The sequence below is a fragment of the Dermacentor andersoni genome, chromosome 1 (assembly GCF_023375885.2).
Source record: "Dermacentor andersoni chromosome 1, qqDerAnde1_hic_scaffold, whole genome shotgun sequence".
Classification (NCBI taxonomy): domain Eukaryota; kingdom Metazoa; phylum Arthropoda; class Arachnida; order Ixodida; family Ixodidae; genus Dermacentor; species Dermacentor andersoni.
Genome location: NC_092814.1, coordinates 117,361,611 through 117,377,660, shown reverse-complemented (window position 1 = coordinate 117,377,660; position 16,050 = coordinate 117,361,611). Strand labels below are relative to the sequence as shown.

Here is a 16,050-nt window from a genome sequence, read left to right as displayed (position 1 = left end):
ACGCATCCTCCAAGGAAACGGTAATTACATTCAAAGTTCCGACTGACCCGGTACAGTTGGAATTGTGGGCTCATGCAATTCCAAGGAAGGATTGAAAGCTCAAGTCTTGCAACTATGTCTGCGAGAAGCACTCCTCACCCACTGCTTGGGTGAAAAAAGTGAGACTGTGTGTCCTGCCGCCTCCAACATTTGCCATCGCTTTCGATCTCGCGTTTTTAAAGAAAACACATACATAACAGATTTGGCATCCTAAAAAAGTACATCCCGCAGGTAATTGCTTTGCGACACATTTCTTTCGTAAATTTTTCAAGGCATTTGGAGCCGGCAAAGAGGCGCAAGAAACACACCGGCGAGCCTCTTCGGAGAGCGAGTCGACTCACAACAGAGGGCGCATCAGTGCCGTACCTTACGCCGTGACTTCATAAGGATGCCCGTGCGAGCACTGTTTCACCGCAATAATTCTTGCTCCATGACAGTGGGCACGTTCCTTTCGTGATCAAGAACGCGTAATGCAGAACTACAAGCTTTTGTGACAACAACCAACCCTAGCTGTGCTCGATACATTTCTACAATTTGCAATGATCACACGATGACACAATGACAGCCCTGTAATAAATGAAAGTAAGTTTGCAAGTACTGAGAAACAATGACTAAGGTTGTGAGACTACCTAACGGCATGGCATTGCATTAGTAGGCCATGTAAATATAAGTATAAAAATATAAGTAAAATATATAAAGCAGAGCTAGGCACATGCTACAGCATCTGACACACACAATACAGCCTTCAAGCTATAAATGTATGTGAATTGCTCTGCAACTTTCCTTCATTGTCAACCACACACACACGTGTTACCAAGCAGTGTTTTCATTTACATGTGACGTTCACGTAATTTATTTATAGCAGAAGGAAAGAAAAGCACCTTTCAAATATTTCTAATACAGTAAAAGCTCATTAATTCAAATTCCGTGGGGATGCTATGAAAATTCGAATTATATAAAATTCGAACTAATGAAAGTCAGCAAAAAAAATTGCTCGGTTAAGGCGCGTATATAGTGTGACGTGCCGTGAGCACGCGCGCACACGCTACGTCACGTTGGCGTGAACGTCTATATTTCGATACACTGGCCCAGCCAACGTAACCGGACGCGGCCAGCGCAGTCCGACGCGCCCGACGTCGAGATGGCTCTTGCTCCATCCGCGCGTTCGTCGCGCTGACTGGGGCGGAGAAAAAAAAATTTTCGCAGTCTCGCGCGAAAAGCGAAGCATCGATTGCGATAGAAAATTAGCAGATAGCTATACGAAGTAAGGATAATAGTTTTATCAGCCGTATAAACTTGTAAGCATTCGCTTACTAAATAAATTAACAAGCACGGTGTCACGCGCGCACAGGTAAGCATGAACGCATCTCGCTCAATGACTGCGGAAACTCGATGAAAGACGCTGGAGTGAGGACACGCAGCAGTAGCAGCGAGCGAATTGACGTTCTTACAGCTCTCGCTTCAACGCAGACGAAACGTAGAAAGCACATCGCATAAGAAGCTACCGGCATTACGCGCACTCTGCAAACATTGCAGATCGCTTTGAAGATGAGGCCCACGCGGGCGCGCACTTTGGCCACGTCGCAGATCACTTTCAAGATGCGGCGCCCGCATGGCCGTGCCGTAAGCAGCAGCCGCCGAAGATCGTCCCCCGTCCCTCCCTCACCTCACCCCCCTGCCTCGCGCGCGACAAGAGAGGGCGTGCTTCGCCCCACCTTCCCCTCTCGCGCACGCGAGATTGAGCCGCATTCGCTGGCTCACCCTCGCACGCTTGTATACAAAGAACACGGCGCACAGCGACACCAGCGTGCTCCCGCGCACTAGCACCTTCCCCATCCACGATGATGCGGAGTTCGAATTATCGGTGCCGGTGCGGATTTCAGAGTGAATTAGCGGGATGTGTTACATATTGCTTTCAATACATTGTTGGACGGACCGCGGCGACTACTTCGAATTATCCGAAATTTCGAATTAACGAGTAGTGAATAAACGAGCTTTTACTGTACAGTAGAACCTCGTTCATATATTTTCGAAAAAAATGCGAGAATAAACGTACTAAATGGGAAAACGTATGATCCGAAGTAAATAAAAAAATTTGACAGGCTGAACCATTGTTGACATCTACGCAATGCAAAGCGTCGCGTGTATCGTTGCGGCACGAGACGCCAATGTGCGTCGAGCTGGTGGTGCTTCGGCGTGCCGAGACGCGTTTTGTTGTTTTAATACTGCATGGTGTTTTAAGAGGGAGATGGGAAACCAAAGCGAAACGTGATGCCCACATTGCGCCGCCTGCAGCAAGGAACAGCGGCATGTTTGGATTGATGATATTTGATGTTTTATGGCGCAAGGGCCAGGTATGGCCAAAGAGCGCCATGTCTGTGGTAGTGGGTGTGCAGTGTAACTATGATTGCTATGAAATTGGTGTGACGTGGCTGTAAAGGGGCCTTAAAATATACGCTCTAAAGTGCGTAAAATATGTGTAATAAAATTATGGCGATGACGTATGACTTGTACTATGAACATATAGATGCATATAAAAAGAATGATGCAATAGGTAAAATATATCAGATTATAAGAAATGCCAGAGCACTACTACCTCCTTAGAGCCCTTGAAGCACAAGGGCCTGGAGGCATGTGCTATTCAAAACAGTTATCGCAGTGGCATCCTCTCGAGAGAGGAGGCGCTACGAATTCATGGGACTAATAGCATGTAAGACCACATCTCTAATATAATGTAGCACTGTGTCTGTATTAAAAAGCGGTTCTGGACCAAGGAGCATTGCAGGATGAAGAGGAATGTGCTGTCGGTATGCTAATGAAAAATGTCTCTTTCTCTCAGATTCGGCTTCCCGACACTCCAGGAGGACGTGGAGTACGGTCAGCCTCTGCCCGCATCTACCACAGGTTGGAGGCTCACTTCCGGTGAGTAGAAAATTATGGGTGCCAAACGTGTGTCCTATTCTGAGACGACAGAATAGGACATCTGTTCGGCGCGATTTTGTAGTAGGGGGCCAGAATCCTAACTGCGGTTTTATCAGGTGGAGCTTATTATCCGTTTCCGCGTCCCACATGCGTTGCCAGTGGTCTCGCAATCTCCTTCGCAAGAAAGGTCTCAGATCTGTGACAGGCACCGCAGCGGTAGGGTTAACAGCTTGCGATGCGATTGACGTGGCCATCTCGTCCGCCAGAACGTTACCCTCGATGCTCCTATGGCCAGGCACCCAGCATATAATGATATGCTGGTTAGATCTGTACGCTTTACACAAGACGGAATATAGTTCATTAAGTACTGGATTTTTGTGTGTATAAAGTGACATCAGGCCCTTCACGACACTTAGGGAGTCTGTGTATATCGCTGACTTTTGGAGTTTTGATTTTCTTATATGTTTCACGGCAGACAGTAATGCGTAAGCCTCGGCAGTAAATATACTTGTTTCCGGGTGTAGTACATCGGATTCTGAGAAGGATGGGCCGACAGCAGCATACGACACCCCGGCATTAGACTTCGAGGCGTCTGTGTAGAACTCTGCGCAGGAGTGCTTGTGCTGGAGTTCTAGGAAATGAGTTCGTATTTCGATCTCTGGTGCGTGTTTTGTTATTTCTAAAAAGGATATGTCACATTCTACGACCTGCCACTCCCAAGGCGGTAACACCTTGGTTGGATGCATTAGGCGAAGCTCGAGGAGTGGGACATGTATCTGATCACTAAGCTCCTTCACTCGAAGTGAGAAAGGCTTTCTTACAGAAGGACGATTATGGAATAGTGTAGAGCAGGTCATATCGTTAACAGTGTTAAAACATGGATGTTGACGATTGGAGTGTATCTTTAGGAAATATGTAAGGCTGATATAAGTTCTCTGTAGATGGAGCGACCATTCATTTGATTGTTTGGATTATCGCCTACTAAAAGTGCACAGTATGCTACCAATGGCACTATGCACCCCACGCTGTAAAACAGATAGGTGAAGTGCTTATTGCAATAGGTTTGGTGGCGATAGCTGCGAAGTCGGCATGCGACGACCCAAGCAGAGATTTGCTGGTACCGGAATAAGAAACTGTGCACACCGTCGTTTTCCCATGAGACAGGCGGCTATATACTGTTCTTGATCGTGCGCGCCTCACGCCTTTTCTTGTTCACATGGGATCTAGCAGCCGGAAAACGTATACAATCGGAGTCTGCAGCAGGGAACGGCGGCGCGTTTCGGTCATTGCCTATTAAAAGCGTTCGCTATGCTTCCGACGGCACCACGGGCTGTGAAACAGATAGGCGAAGATGCTTATCTTAATAAGATTGGCGGTGATAGCTGTGAATGCCGCGTGCGATGACCCCAGAAAAGATTTGCTGGTACCAAAATGACAAATTGAGTGTGCACCGGCATTTTTATGTAAGACGGGTGGTTGAGTATAGCGGTGAAGTTATACTCAGTTACACTATAGCGGTGAAGTATAGCGGTGAAGAGTGCGTATATACATGCAAGGAGCGTGGCAGAAAGGAAAGTTGATGCGAGAAACCTGTTGGGACCTTTCCATCCTGTCGCATATGCACAATGCCCTCTGAAGCTACCTGGGCGTTGCCACATTAGCCTCTTGACAGCTGTGATTATCCGTGACCCCCCACAAAAGCATTGCAGAAACCGCTTAACTTTTTACTAACATGCTAGTCCAGAGGGGAGGTAGATAGAATGGTTGAGAGGAGGGGGGAGAGGAGGCAGAGAATGGGTAGAATCTATGCAGTTGCAAAATGAGTGAATAACAGCCTTGCCACTCTTGCAGTTCCCATAAAGGGGCAGAGGACGGAAAAGGGAAAAGACGCGAGAAGGCAAGGAATTGCTACTATTATAGACATGACAGCGGTTGCGGTCAAATTGAAGATGGTACGGTACGTTTCTGCTATTTCTGAAAAATAAACACCATGCAAATTTGTGAAGTGAACAACTGACACAGGGCGTACAGATGCAAAGCCGCATTAAAGCACCGTAGGGTCGTGACTCTACTGAGGTCGCACGTCAAATCAATATTTTTGTGCTCGCCGCGGTAGCTTGGCGGCAATGACATTCCTCGAGGTCGCAGGTTTGGTCCCAACCATGGCAGCCACATTTCGACAAGAGCAAAATACAAAAACACTAGTGCACTTAGATTTAGGTGCACGTTAACAAACACCAGGGTGTCAAAATTAATCCAGAGTCCGCCACTATAACTATCGTCAATCAAAGCAATCAGCATAGAAAGCTTCATTTACACCGATTCCCGCGGTGTGTGGGGTCCACATAATTTTCTTTTTCTTTAGCTCGATCTGCTCACGCCCATGCATTTTTGCGGCTGGACATAAGACAGCAAGTCTGCTGCTGAGAGACCCCACAACTAACACTGTGAAAGCAGGATGTCAGGCTCATCATAGAAGACAAGCAGTTTGTCTATGACGCCAAGTCTGATTCAGTCATAGAACTGACAAAGTATCCATCAACTCGTATTGAAAATATTCCATTTTCCCACTCTACCCTATCCAGTTATGCGCCGTCAAAGAGCCCCACGTTTCACACGATGAAAGTTCTGTTAACCAATGCTCGAAGCTTCATGACGAAAAAATAAACACTGGAAACGATCATCACGGATGATGACACTGACACTGTTGTTATGACAGACTCATGGCTAAACTCTGATATCGAGGACCATGAACTTCTGAACAACCCATCGTATACCGTTTATAGGCAAGATAGGACCCGTCGTCGGGGGGGTGGGGTCTTGGTATATGTCAAACAACGGCTGGTCTCTTCTCGCTTATCTACTGAAGGTCACCAGGAGATCCTTTGTCTCAAGATAGTACTGCCGACAAGCATGACCATACTGATTTCTTGTTATCGTCCCCCTGATTGTGACATTACATTTACAAACGAACTTAATTCCATCATATCCAATCTAATCTCCTGTCTTCCTCGAGCTAACCTCGTGCTATGCGGCGACTTCAACTTTCCGGATATTGACTGGGAAAACTGCATCGCTTCAACCCGCGTGTCCAAATATTTCCTAGAAGCAGTCCTTATGTACAACCTTAGCCAAGTAGTTACCAGACCTACTCGCAGTAATAACATTCTTGATTTACTACTTACTACCAATAATGAACTAATAAATTCATTACAGTATGTTAAAGGTGTTAGCGATCACAACATTTTGTTTTTTAACATAGCTATAGAACTTCCTACCCGCCAGCCGTCTACTAAATACATCCGAGATTACAATAAAGCTAACCTTGCAGAAATTAACAATCAGCTAGAATTGTTTTTTGTAGACTTCCATCAATCAGCCGGTTCCAGAACAGCTGAGCAAAACTGGTTACTCTATAAACATAAACTTCTGTCTCTTCTTGATGCTCATGTTCCTCTTGTACATATTCGCGGGGATGCCGGCAGACCCTCGTATTCAAACAACCTTAAGAAACCATCTAGGAAAAGAAAGCGCATTTTCCACGAACTCAAACGACACAACAATCCGCAAAAATGGGAAAAATACTTCACGGTATTGTGGGAATACACAAGTTTGCTGAGACAATCTATACGCAAATATTTTCACCAGGACCTGCTAAGCATTCTGCATGACAACCCTCGTAAATTCTGGAACTCATTATCACTTAAACGTACTTCATGTCATAGTATCGTATTAATCAACTCGGATGGGTCTCCTGTTTCAGTGAATCAGCGTCCCGATGTCATGAACTCTTATTTTTGCTCGGTTTTCACTAATGAACCTCCCACTGATATTCCTACGTTGCCATCTACTCACTTTTCAGAAATGCCGGCTGTTATTTTAACTACTCAAGGAATTTCCAATTTAATCGATAACCTTAAACTTTCCAGTGCACCAGGCCCAGACGGCATAACATCCAAAGCTTTAAAGGGCACCAAATCTCAATCTAGCCGCTTCTTGGAATTGAGTTTCACTCAATCTATTGCCTCTTCCACCATTCCGAATGATTGGAAAATTAGCAGTATTGTACCTGTGCACAAATCCAGTAGTCGTTCCAGCCCATGTAATTACCGCCCTATTTCCCTAACTTTCATGCCTTGTAATATTCTAGAGCCTATATTGTACTCCAGTATTGCATCTCATTTAGACAAGCACTCTTTTTTCTTTCCCAATCAACATGGATTTAGACGAGGCCACTCATGTGAATATTCATTCCGACTAAACTTGAGTATGCCTCAGCAGTTTGGAACCCTCACCAGTCTTATCTTACTAACTCGCTCGAAGCAATGCAGAATCGCGCAGCACGTTTTATCGCTTCAAACTATGACTGACATACAAGTATAAGCGGCATAAAATCATCCCTCAGCATCCCTAGCCTAACACTTCATAGGAAGATTTCACAACTTTCCCTTTTCCACAAACTCTATTATAATTTCCCACATCTCAGGAACACTTTTTTACTTCCGCCCAACCGCTTTTCTAAGCGTCTCTTTAACAACCTGAGTCTACAATGTCTTCATGGTTCCTCTAATGCCTTCAACTCTTTCTTACCTAGTGCTATTGAATTGTGGAACGCGCTATCCAACAGCATACTAAATGAAAGTAATCCAGATAAATTTAGACACCTATTGTCAGGTTTTTTAAACCCTTAACCTACCACTACTATGCTGTTACTCTAACGTCTAACTTTTTTTTTACTTCTCTGTTATATTGCCGGTTGTGTTTCCATTTCTACTGCCGGTTCATACCTTACTTTGTTTTGTTTTTAATTTTTCTTGCACATCATCTACTAGCATGTATACTAAGTTTTGTTTACCATAGTACAAATGACCATAGTGTTTCTTGATGCTTTTACCCCCCCCCCCCCCTCATGTAATACCCTGAAAGGAGTCCTTAAGGGACAATAAATGATGATGACGTGACCTGCTTGCTTTTGGCCAGGATATGAGCAGAGTCACACACCTGCAAGGCAGTGATGGAGCGGTCCAAAGGAACAGCAGCTGTCTGGCAGTTCTCAACCAGATACAAGAAGTCAGTGGGAGCAGGTTCATCATCAACTCCATTGACACACGAGATTGGATGTGGCTCCTTGCCCCTGCTGATGTCCCTGTGACCACAAAATCAAACAATTGCAAAATCCACAGTGCTGCTAAGTCTGGCAATAAGCCCAAGTTTATTAATTCACAAAAGTAGATGCCCTGGCTCTGTGCAAAAGTCTACAGCATAAAGTTATCAATACCCCATGCAACGAAATCTTTTATGCTTAAAGCAAATTCAAAAAGTGGTGTTGCTTATGTGACCAGCAGGACATCACGGACTCACAGGAAGTGCGCTAAGAAGGATCTTGTGTCAAGCTACCGCTTTCAAATGTCAAATCGTTATTGCCTTTTGAATCTGTTAAAATTATATTTCCAAGGAAGACAAAGCACAGTCGTGCCCTCCTCTTCAAAAGAACTTAAAGTGACCAGTTTTGATATAGATCCTCGAACCTTCAATGAAATGCATCACCATGCAATTTTCCTATAATGCATTCTTTGAGCCGACAGGGCTGGGCCGCATTGAAGACGGCGATGATCTGCAGGATTCTTGATACTACATACATTACAGGGTTATCCAGCAAGAATTATCAAGTTTACGGTCCTCTAAACAGTATATGTTGGATCTGCTATCCTGCCTCACATGAAAACCTTCAACCGGCCATGGTGGCCGCATTTCGATGGGGGTGAAATTCAAAAATGCTTCTCTCAATGCTGTTATTTCATTGCAGTCTTTTCTCCGACTTCTTGCCCATTTCATTAACAGGTGAAAGCTTTAAGTGTTCAAGCATATACTAATAAAAGTCATCCAGTCAGATTCTTCACTTGAAGTGACTTGAGCCAAAGACTGCATGCTTTTAGATGCTGGTATGAAGTGGAAGCATGTTACTAGGTTGCAAACAAGCAGAGCCTGTTCAACGGGAGCTTAGATATGACCAAATTCACTTCAGGAAACATTTTATTCATTTGACTTAATGGCCTCATAAGGTAAAGGTTCCTCTTAAAGAAAAATAGAGCTAAATACTGATACCTAAGTGGTGTTTCATGATCAAGAAGTGATTCAATTAGTCGTTTAGAGACCTGCAGTGGCAACTTCTGGTTCTGAAGTAAGAGTAGCACTACTTAGCCTCACTTGCTGGGTAAGAAAATGAAAATGGCAGTAATTTGCTTAACCCAACGAAAGTTTCTCCGACTTGCAAAATTGAAAACTGCAGCGTGATCGACAAATTTATGAAGCAAAAAAATTGGTAGCTTCCAACAGCTCAAACAATAAAGCTGAACTGAGACTTAGTTAAATAGAGTGAAGTGTCTAAGATTCAATGCATATATCCATATAAAATAAGAATTATGTGTTTCTATCTTGCATTTATACCTGAAGTTCTTTTTGCAAATATCATGTGTTTATATTAAGGATACAATTTTAAAGCATCTTGCACAAACTTGCTTAAAGACCATAGGGTAAAATTACATGGTATACCAATATGCTCATACTTTATTGCTGATTTTGGGGATAAATATCTCAAAACGGAAACTACTTCCAGAATTCTTACTAAGTAAATATGCCTTCAGCACTTACTTGCTTCAATTCTGCAATTACAATATGTGTGCTAAAGCTATTATTTAGAAGCTCACAAGCAAGATTCCATTAACTAAGAAACTTACTATAACACAACTTCTGATGTGCACAGGGTTCGTACAGAACATCCAACAGAAAATTCAAGGACAATTCAAGGATTTCCAGGTCGCTGAAGCTCAAAATTAAAGGAGGTTAATACAAGCTTCATTCATAACGTAAATTTTAAAAAATCCAAATCTCCCTTTTTTTAGCAGCAATTCTTTATACCTAAGGAGCCACTTAATTGCACGCATGCTTCAAGCTTTTCAGGTTGCTTTTAAAGTCGACTTTCTGATTGTAACAATGTTAATCAACTTGTGAAAAGTCGCACACTTCACTCGATGAGGGTTATTAAGTAGTGCCCGGCTTGATCCAAAGATACTCGTCACATTATGGCCAAATGGTTGAAACTTACTTTCTTCGAGGCATTTCTAGAGCCCAGGCCTCAAAAATGGAGCCATGATATCATGGCTGCAATGTAAACCAACTAGCAAAACAACAAAAATGGTGGTGTGGTTTGGCCGCTTGATCTGGCTTTGTCTAGCATCACGATGGCAATGGCGGTTTAAACAGCGTGTCGTCTGTGGCTCTGGACATGCCAGACTGCAACTGCTTAGCAAAGCTCTCAAATGAGAATATATCAATTGTTTCCCAATAGGCACTGTCCATGGCATAGTGCCGATGCGGAGTTTGTTACCTTGATTTTTTATAAGTAGGCCACAAGAACAGTTTCAAGGAAATCAAGGAGTGCATTTCTTTGTTTTTTTTTTTTCAAGAAATTTTAAGTACCCTTGAATCTTTTTTTTTTTTTTTTATTTCAAGGGTTTTCAAGGCATTCAAGGATGTGTACGAACACTGAATGTGTGCAACTGCTATAAATTTTGTGCACAGAAATGAAATTTCTTTCAACTTACCAATTTTAATACTTATAGTCAGTTCAGCTAAAATAAGTGGTACGGTTGCTTCCTTGCATGCAATATCAAGCAGTTGCAGTGTGCCAGTAAGCTATGATGCCACTGCCACGTTATTCTCCGATTACAAAATGGTCTCCATTAGGTTTCAATTATTTCTCTATTAAAAATTTCGTTTTAACAAAGTTCTTGCATCTTCAGCAACACTCTCAAAAATATTAAAGGACCCTCTACATGACCACATATTTGCGCCACGAGCAAATACCTAGACATCTATGTTCCAAACTCTTTTTGCTAGAACACTTTGCACATAGATTAATCAGATTTTAAGTAGAGAACCAATTAAAGGTGCCTTAAAAGATCGCTCACCAGGCCCGATTGGAAATTTTGGTTATACAGCAGAAAACTTAAACTGTTGTCTAGGAATAGTCTTACTCCATAAAATTTTCAAATATGTCCATCTTAAAGGAGACAGGAGAAATTGAATTGTCGCGTTCCCATGCTGCCAGGAGGTGAGCTTCAGTGCCAACATGGACACTCTCACCCTTTGCCTCAACTAACACCTGCAAGCAACATTCCTTCCCTGCCTTCTGCCAAGAGATTGTGTCACGTTTACATAATGAGCCTTGCCTTTTGCTTTTCCAAATTCTTTCTTGCTGCACGGTGCACTTCAATTGGAGGTTTTGCACATTCTGCATTGGATAACTTACCAAAGTCATGCGCACTAATCAGTGATGCTGCTGGCAGTGCATCTGAGACAGAGGTCCTTATGCATATGGTTTTGATTCTCCGGCAGAAAGCCTTTCTGCATGGACGGAGTCAAGCTTCTCAATACATAATATTACGATATGATTCCGCGAGAGACGAGCCGCCGCGAGAACGACGAAGAAGTTGGTCGGTGCCCTCGGCACGAGCGAGTGTCAGCCTGGCTCCAGTGTAAATAGCGTGTAAATAGCAACTCTCGTCTGTGTCTTTCCACACGTAACATTTCCAACACTGCTGCTACGTCGACATGTGAGGGTCGACCACGTCAGACCACCACCTGTGACGACGTCACCCGTATTGTTCGCCGCGAGCTCGAGGCCGCTTCTTTACCAGCCTTTTCCACGCCGCATCCCGATCCGCCAGCAACCACCATTGCGATGATTCAGGCTGTCGTCAGACAGGAATTTGAAAACATGGGTCTGAGCACCGTGTGTTCCACGTCTCGACCCAGCGTTCCCCAGTTATCTAGCGGCCCTCCTCGTCCCCGGCAGTCCTTTTCTGCCACATCTCGCCGCAACCCGTCCGAATGGCGTACACCTGATGACAGGCCGATCTGCTTCCACTGCTGTCGCATCGGCCACGTCGCCCGTCACTGCCGCAACCGATGGCCACCACCTCCTCGGACTTCCGCCCCTACTTATTCCCGCACCTTTGGACCTTCTGTACCCTATGCCACCCGCCATGAACCTACTACCGCTGATGTCCCTGCTCCGAACCTTCGCTACAGCCGCTCGCCCTCACCTCGACGCCACCAGTCTCGTTCGCCGCAACCCCACCGCTTTTCTTCGCCGCCTATCGCCTCCCGCACCCAGCCGGAAAACTAGGCACTGCAGCTTCTGGAGGTGAAGCTGCATTGTCGACCCTGCCCTCAAATCCTCTGCTCACGTTACCTACTAACCGAAACCTTCTTGACGTTGACGTTGACGGCTATCCTGTCACGGCACTCATCGATACAGGAGCACATCTTTCTATTATGAGTGCTGCCTTCCGACGACGACTGAACAAGCTCCTCACCCCAGCGTCGGCACGCGTCGTCCGCGTTGTGGATGGCGGTACTGTGCCTATCATCGGCATGTGTACGGCACGTGTCAGCATCGCCGGCCGCCACACTCCTGTACTCTTCACCGTAACTGCTCATTGCCCCCACGACCTTATTCTCAGCCTCGATTTTCTCTCCGCCCATTCTGCCCTAATTGACTGGTCTTCCAGTACCCTTCGCCTCGAGTTGCCGATGCTCGCAGAACCTTCTGACGCACCCCACTGCCGCTTACGCTCCACCGGCTTTCTTCGCCTGCCGCCAAAGTCCATAGCCTACATTGACCTGTTGTCTTTCCCACCAGTTCCTGATGGCGAGTACCTCGTCACTCCTCTGCCCGACATCCCAATACAGTATGACGTCACCGTGCCTCACAGTATAGTTACTATTACTGCGAACCACATTCGCATGCCTGTCAGTAACTTTGGATTGGCAAAGCAAATTCTACCGCAAGGTATTTGCCTTGCCACCATTGATTGTCTCGGCGACCAATACGTGGCAGCGTTATCGACCGATGGTTCTCGCGACCTTAGCATGCCCATCACGCCAGCCTCGGGCGTCGATCCCAAGATACAGAAAATGGTTGCGACGGACCTGTCCTCTACGCAGGCTGAAGACCTTTGCGAAGTATTATCGTCCTACCGCGATATTTTCGACTTCGACGATCGCCCTTTAGGCCAGACGCTCGCGGTCCAGCATCGCATTCTTACTGGCGATGCTGTGCCTATTCAACGACGACCGTATCGAGTTTCTGTGTCGGAACGCCGAGTAATTCAAGATGAAGTGAACAAAATGCTCGATAAAAACATCATTGAGCCTTCATCGAGTCCCTGGGCGTCACCTGTGGTGTTGGTTAAGAAGAAGGACGGCACGTGGCGCTTCTGCGTAGACTACCGTCACCTGAACAGCATTACCAAAAAGGACGTTTACCCGCTCCCACGTATAGACGACGCCCTTGATTGCCTGCACGGTTCCAGATATTTCTCGTCTATTGATCTTCGTTCGGGATATTGGCAGATTGCTGTTGACGATATGGACAAAGAAAAAACCGCGTTCATCACACCTGATGGCCTATACCAATTTAAAGTAATGCCGTTTGGATTATGCAACGCCCCTGCCACCTTTGAGCGTATGATGGACTCCTTGCTCCAAGGTTTCAAATGGTCCACATGCCTCTGCTACCTCGACGACGTCATCGTCTTCTCGCCAACGTTCGACACTCACCTTGAGCGTCTCACAACTATACTTGATGTATTTCGAAAGGCAAAGCTCCAACTTAACTCATCCAAATGTCGTTTTGGCCACCGACAAATTACTCTTCTGGGCCATCTAGTTGACGCTTCCGGAGTACAGCCTGACCCCGACAAAACTCGCGCTGTCCGAGAGTTTCCGGTTCCGAAGACAGCCGCAGACGTTCGAAGTTTTGTAGGGCTGTGCTCGTACTTTCGTCGTTTTGTTCCAGATTTTGCGACAATTGCTAGGCCCCTAACTAATCTTTTGAAGAAAGGCGTACAATTCTCGTGGGGTACTGCAGAAGCCGCCGCCTTCTCTCGTCTCGTCACTCTTCTAACCTCACCACCCATTCTCGCCCACTTCGACCCTGATGCCCCTACAGAATTACGTACAGATGCCAGCGGTCATGGCGTAGGTGCCGTCTTAGCCCAGCATCAGCGTGGCAAGGATCGCGTTATTGCTTATGCGAGCCGCCTCCTAGCACCATCGGAGCGCAACTATTCCATTACGGAACGCGAATGCCTTGCTGTTGTCTGGGCGGTTGCAAAGTTCCGTCCTTACCTTTACGGTCGCCCTTTTTCCGTAGTCACTGACCATCATGCTCTTTGCTGGCTCTCATCGCTAAAAGATCCTACAGGCCGGCTTGGTCGATGGGCTTTGAGGCTACAGGAATTTTCATATTCCGTGGTGTACAAGTCTGGCCGCCTGCACCAAGACGCTGACAGTTTGTCGCGTTACCCTGTTGACGACTCTGACTTCTCCAATATTGCCAGTGCTTCTTGCGTATTCTCGGTATCCCAGCTGCTTCATTTTGCCGACGAGCAACGCCGTGACGCCTCCATCAGAGCACTCATCGACCGTTTTGAACACTCTCCGGCCGATGCTACTCTACGCCTCTTCGTCCTCCGCGACGGTACTCTGTACCGTCGTAACCTTCATCCAGACGGCTCTGAGTTCCTGCTTGTAGTACCTAAACACCTCTGCTCCACCGTTCTAGCAGAGCTTCACGACGCACCAACGGCAGGACACCTCGGCGTATCTCGAACCTATGACCGTGTACGTCGCCGTTTTTTCTGGCCGGGCCTTGCCCGTTTCGTACGACGTTACGTCGCCGCTTGTGAACTTTGCCAACGACGCAAGAAGCCTTCCCAGCTCCCCGCTGGTTACCTGCAGCCGCTCGACATCCCTGCCAAGCCCTTCCATCGTGTCGGCTTGGACCTTCTAGGCCCATTTCCGGAATCTACATCAGGAAACAAGTGGGTTGCAGTCGCGGTGGACTAAGCGACCCGCTACGCCGTAACCCGTGCTCTTCCGACCAGTTGTGCAACTGATGTTGCGGACTTCCTGCTACATGATATCATATTGATGCATGGTGCTCCGCGTCAATTGCTTACAGACCGCGGCCACACCTTTTTGGCCAAAGTCATTGACGACATCATGCGTGCCTGCTCAATACAGCATAAATTTACCACCTCCTACCACCCCCAAACGAACGGCCTCACTGAGCGTTTGAACCGCACCCTTACAGACATGCTATCAAATACGTTTCAGACGACCACCGTGACTGGGACCTGGCTCTACCTTACATTACCTTTGCATATAACTCTTCCCGTCTCGAAACTGCTGGCTTTTCCCCGTTTTACCTCTTGTATGGCCGCGAACCGACGCTACCACTGGACACTGTGCTTCCGTCCGATACAGCTTCAACTAGCGATTATGCCCGTGATGCAATCGCCCATGCTGACCATGCTCGCCAACTTGCGCGCGCTCATCTACAAGTGTCTCAAGACAAGCAGAAACAACGCTACGACCTCCGTCACCGTGATGTCCATTTTGTGCCCGGAGCCCTCGTGTTGCTTTGGTCACTATCGCGTAAAGTCGGCCTTTGTGAAAAACTGCTTTTCTGTTACACAGGCCCATATCGCGTGATACGCAAAGTGACCGATGTCACCTATGAAATCGTTCTAGCCACGCCCACGACGTCCTCCGCTGTGACAACCAGTGACATTGTCCACGTTGTCCGACTCAAGCCCTACCACTCTCCATGCCCCTTGGATATTTAACAGCACCGTGACGGTGCTTTTGCCGCCGGGGGGTAATATTACGATATGATTCCGCGAGAGACGAGCCGCCGCGAGAACGACGAAGAAGTTGGTCGGTGCCCTCGGCACGAGCGAGTGTCAGCCTGGCTGCCTGGCTCCAGTGTAAATAGCGTGTAAATAGCAACTCTCGTCTGTGTCTTTCCACACGTAACAATATCTTTCTGTTTACATTGTCCAGGAGACCCTTATTTCCCATCTGTAGCTCTACGTCTGTTAGAACAGATACTGGATGATATCAGAAGACTAGTAGGCAGCACTTAAATCAGCAGCTTTTTGTTTTGCCATCCTGGCCCTGCTGATTTTTCAAAAAAAAAGAAGGATATCCTCCTAGAAGAGTGTTTTAGCTTTTCCT

General features: G+C 46.3%; 1 protein-coding gene across 1 annotated transcript in view; it reads right to left on the bottom strand.

The window, feature by feature from the left end:
* The window catches only part of G9a (histone-lysine N-methyltransferase G9a), a 187,259-nt gene that overhangs the window by 51,132 nt on the left and 120,077 nt on the right, over positions 1-16,050 (bottom strand). Inside the window, exon 17 of the mRNA XM_050191012.3 lies at positions 7,963-8,107. Coding sequence (XP_050046969.1) covers positions 7,963-8,107 — 145 coding nt within the window. The remainder of the gene's footprint in view (positions 1-7,962; positions 8,108-16,050) is intronic.